Source organism: Atta colombica, unplaced genomic scaffold (assembly GCF_001594045.1).
Source record: "Atta colombica isolate Treedump-2 unplaced genomic scaffold, Acol1.0 scaffold126, whole genome shotgun sequence".
Lineage (NCBI taxonomy): Eukaryota > Metazoa > Arthropoda > Insecta > Hymenoptera > Formicidae > Atta > Atta colombica.
In genome coordinates, this window is record NW_017259213.1 from 6,363,039 (window position 1) to 6,366,488 (window position 3,450).

The window sequence follows — 3,450 nt, forward strand, 5'->3', positions numbered from 1 at the left end:
ATTTAAAAGTTGTAAATGATCAAACACTTTTATATTAAAATATTATATGAAAACTTACGAAATTTCTTTCTATTTTTTTAAATGGAGAATCTCGTTAAAGAGAAAAACATTGCAACGTTGCACAAATACTCACTTGTTATTATGAGAAATGTTTATTGTCATGCTGAAGCATGCATGTTCGTCATATGCATCCAATAGAGATTGACGATTTTCACTATCAAATACTGTAAAATATAATAGTAAAAATTGCTTAGCAATTTCTTGTACTTTTGCATCGACAGCGACAAACATCTTCTGCGATAGAGGAATGTTGGCATCTACTATATCGAAGACAATCGGTCGTGGTAATTCTGTGTCATCCTGTTCAATAATATAATAAACAGTTATATGAAAAAAGAGATTTCAATTATAAATATGTAACAGTATGCATGATACTTACCAGAAACAATAATCTTGGAAATCGTCTTCGAACATCTCTATAATTAAAAAACTAAGTTCACTAGGTTCAAATAACAACAAATAACAAAAAACACAAAACATAACAAATAACACAAAACTTCATTAAATAGTAGAAACAAATATAAATTGTTTACTTGAAATTTAAAAATTAAACATTTTTTAAATAAAAAAATTTGTAATTTAATGATAAATTTTACACATTTGTATGTGTGTTATTAAATAGAACATTTACTTTGATATGATATGTAATAATAAATATTTTATTTAATATATCATATAACAGTAAATGTTTAATTTAATGGAGAATTAAGTTTAATTTTAAAAAATGTTTAAATGTCTACTTGAAAATTTTCAAAATAAATATACCACGATCTCTGTCGAAATACTCAGGAATAGAAATTAACAGATTATTTAATACTTCTTGTGAAATTTAATACTTCTCAGTAAAAGATGATTGCGTTGAAAAAAATTCATTACCTAACGTAGTCATTTTGTCGAGATTTATATTTATTACAGACAGGATTTCCAGATAACTTCAATTCGTTCAGTTGTAAGTCTTTAATAACATCTAGTTGATAAATATCTCTAATCTAAAATATGCAATTAACTTAAGATTATTAAAACCGAATATTATTAATAATTATGTTGTAATAAATATTTAGTTAAACTCACCTTATTATCACCCATATGAAGAATCTTCAATTTTAAGAATTTCTTGGTAAGTGTGCCGAGTCTCTCAATATTTTGCAGTTTATTTCCTTCTAAATTCAAGGCTTCTAAATTCGGTATGTACTCCACCATAATATCCAATACAGTCATCATCATAACAGGATAGGACAGTGCATAAAAATAATCAGAGCAAAGATCTGTAAGATAAATACATGTATGTTAAAAGCTCTAAATTACATTAAGTAATCATTAATTATTATCATCTTCATTATATTTATAGTTTCAACTTTTTATTTTTACCAGAATCAAGATGAAACTTGGACAAATTCAAAGCCTTGGTATCTTGTCTATATCTCTTAGCCATTGCTTGCTTCAGTCGTGCCTTCACTTCGTCATCAATATCGCAGTTTGGAAATTCTGGTTTCACCCTCACTCGCAGTTTAAACCCATCACTCATCGTAATCTTTCGATCACAATTTAGCAATGCATTTGCTATCTTATGATCGTCTATATAAAAACAAGCGTCAGTTCTTGTTTTTTTGTACTGCAAATAAATTTTTGCTTTAGTTACATGGTTTTACAGTTTTAAATCGGTTTTTTATTTACATATGTTACATTTATTACTGAATACCAGGATTAGGTTAATTTTTTTTTTAACTAAATTAAATTAATGTTAACAGCTTTGAAAATTTAACTTAATTAAAATACAAATTATAATCCATAATGAAATTAATTGAATTAAAAGTTAAGTTAATAAAAAAAGTAATTCAAAAGTTAAAAGTTAAATTTGGTTTGAACAACCAAAAAAAAAAGAAAAAGAAAAAATTTGGTCATTTTACATAATTTTTCATATTTTTCTTTTCTCACAACATATTATATTTAAATTAAAGAATCTGGTTATTTTTGTTCACAAGTAATGATTATACAATAAAATTAAAATACTAAATTATATACTATCCTCTCGCATTATGTGTCTGAGGATGATTAACTTCAAAAAAATCAAATTAAAAGTTAATAGTTACCGATAAAATGTAAATTAAGTTAAGAGTCTAAAATGTAACTAAGTTAAAATTAATTACCTTTTTAATTTTTTAACTTAACTTTTATCTTTTTAACTTAGCACTACCCAACCCTGCTCTATACGATTTAAATTTTATTGATATTTATACGTCGTATTAAGGAATGATTAGAGGTATTAAGATATATATTAAATAAAAAATATATATTTCTCCTAAAAAAAAAAAACATAGATACCACATACCATTATAGGAACGAATACTTTAGGTGCTATATAATTCAAAAGAGTATTTATAATATAATCCCTTTCATACTTATGGCCGTATGGTATCTGTAAAATACAAATAGAAATTTATTTCAAATTTATATATACATACTGAATATGATTTATAATTATAGAAATATACTTACATTAATTCTATATGCATTAGATTCTCTCAAAGGAAGAGGTTGCATCCTAGAATTTGATTGATCTCCCTTAAAATTCCTTCCTTGAATTCCTTGAAATTGAACTCCCTTGAAATTGGGCACAGGATTGTTTCCTCCACGATAAACAGTACGCCGAATCCTACCTCTTTCTCTATCTCTATGGTTGATTATTATTTGTCTCATATTATCATTAGAAGTCATCGGAATGTCACTGTCCAAATTCGTAAATGCCAAATTACGGGATATTAGATTGTTAGGTCTATGAATCCTGAACGATACATGATGCTTGATGGGACCAACATGAAATCTTCCATCTCTTCTTATAGGTCTTTCTACTCGATCATTATGATCTAAGAATAAGTAATAAGAATAAAACAATAATATTATTAAAAAATGATTATTTTTGTCATGAAACATTCATTTCAAACAAAATTCATCTCTTTCAACAATTGTTGATTACTACTCTTCATAAAGTTCTCACAATCTAAAAAATTCATAATAATTGTGTAGATAACCTGAAATAATATAGCAGTTTTAAACACACACACACACACACACACACACACACACACACACACACACACACACAATGTTATATAAAATATCTTATAGTGCTTAATCTTATTACTATATTGCCACTATTATCATTAGGCAGTAAGAAAAATTAGATGCAACATAAAAGAGTAATACAAAATGAATACATCAAATATATTTAAAAATTCTTAAATCACATGTTAAAAAATTGCATAAATGTGGTAATAAATATAAAAATTTTCGTTATTACTTGACTATAGTTTATATTCATAACTTAATATGATCAGATATTTTTAGATCTAAAGTGGAACAATTTTATATTTGGGAGGGGGGGGGGGGGGG

The 3,450-nt window shown here is 25.9% G+C and overlaps 1 protein-coding gene across 1 annotated transcript in view; it reads right to left on the bottom strand.

The window, feature by feature from the left end:
• LOC108695116 (nuclear RNA export factor 1-like) overlaps positions 1-3,450 on the bottom strand; it is a 6,058-nt gene that overhangs the window by 1,102 nt on the left and 1,506 nt on the right. The window contains exons 2-8 of the mRNA XM_018204875.1: positions 2,557-2,924; positions 2,390-2,476; positions 1,429-1,672; positions 1,132-1,325; positions 937-1,049; positions 440-476; positions 134-360 (exon numbers count right to left, since the gene is read on the bottom strand). Coding sequence (XP_018060364.1) covers positions 134-360; positions 440-476; positions 937-1,049; positions 1,132-1,325; positions 1,429-1,672; positions 2,390-2,476; positions 2,557-2,924 — 1,270 coding nt within the window. The remainder of the gene's footprint in view (positions 1-133; positions 361-439; positions 477-936; positions 1,050-1,131; positions 1,326-1,428; positions 1,673-2,389; positions 2,477-2,556; positions 2,925-3,450) is intronic.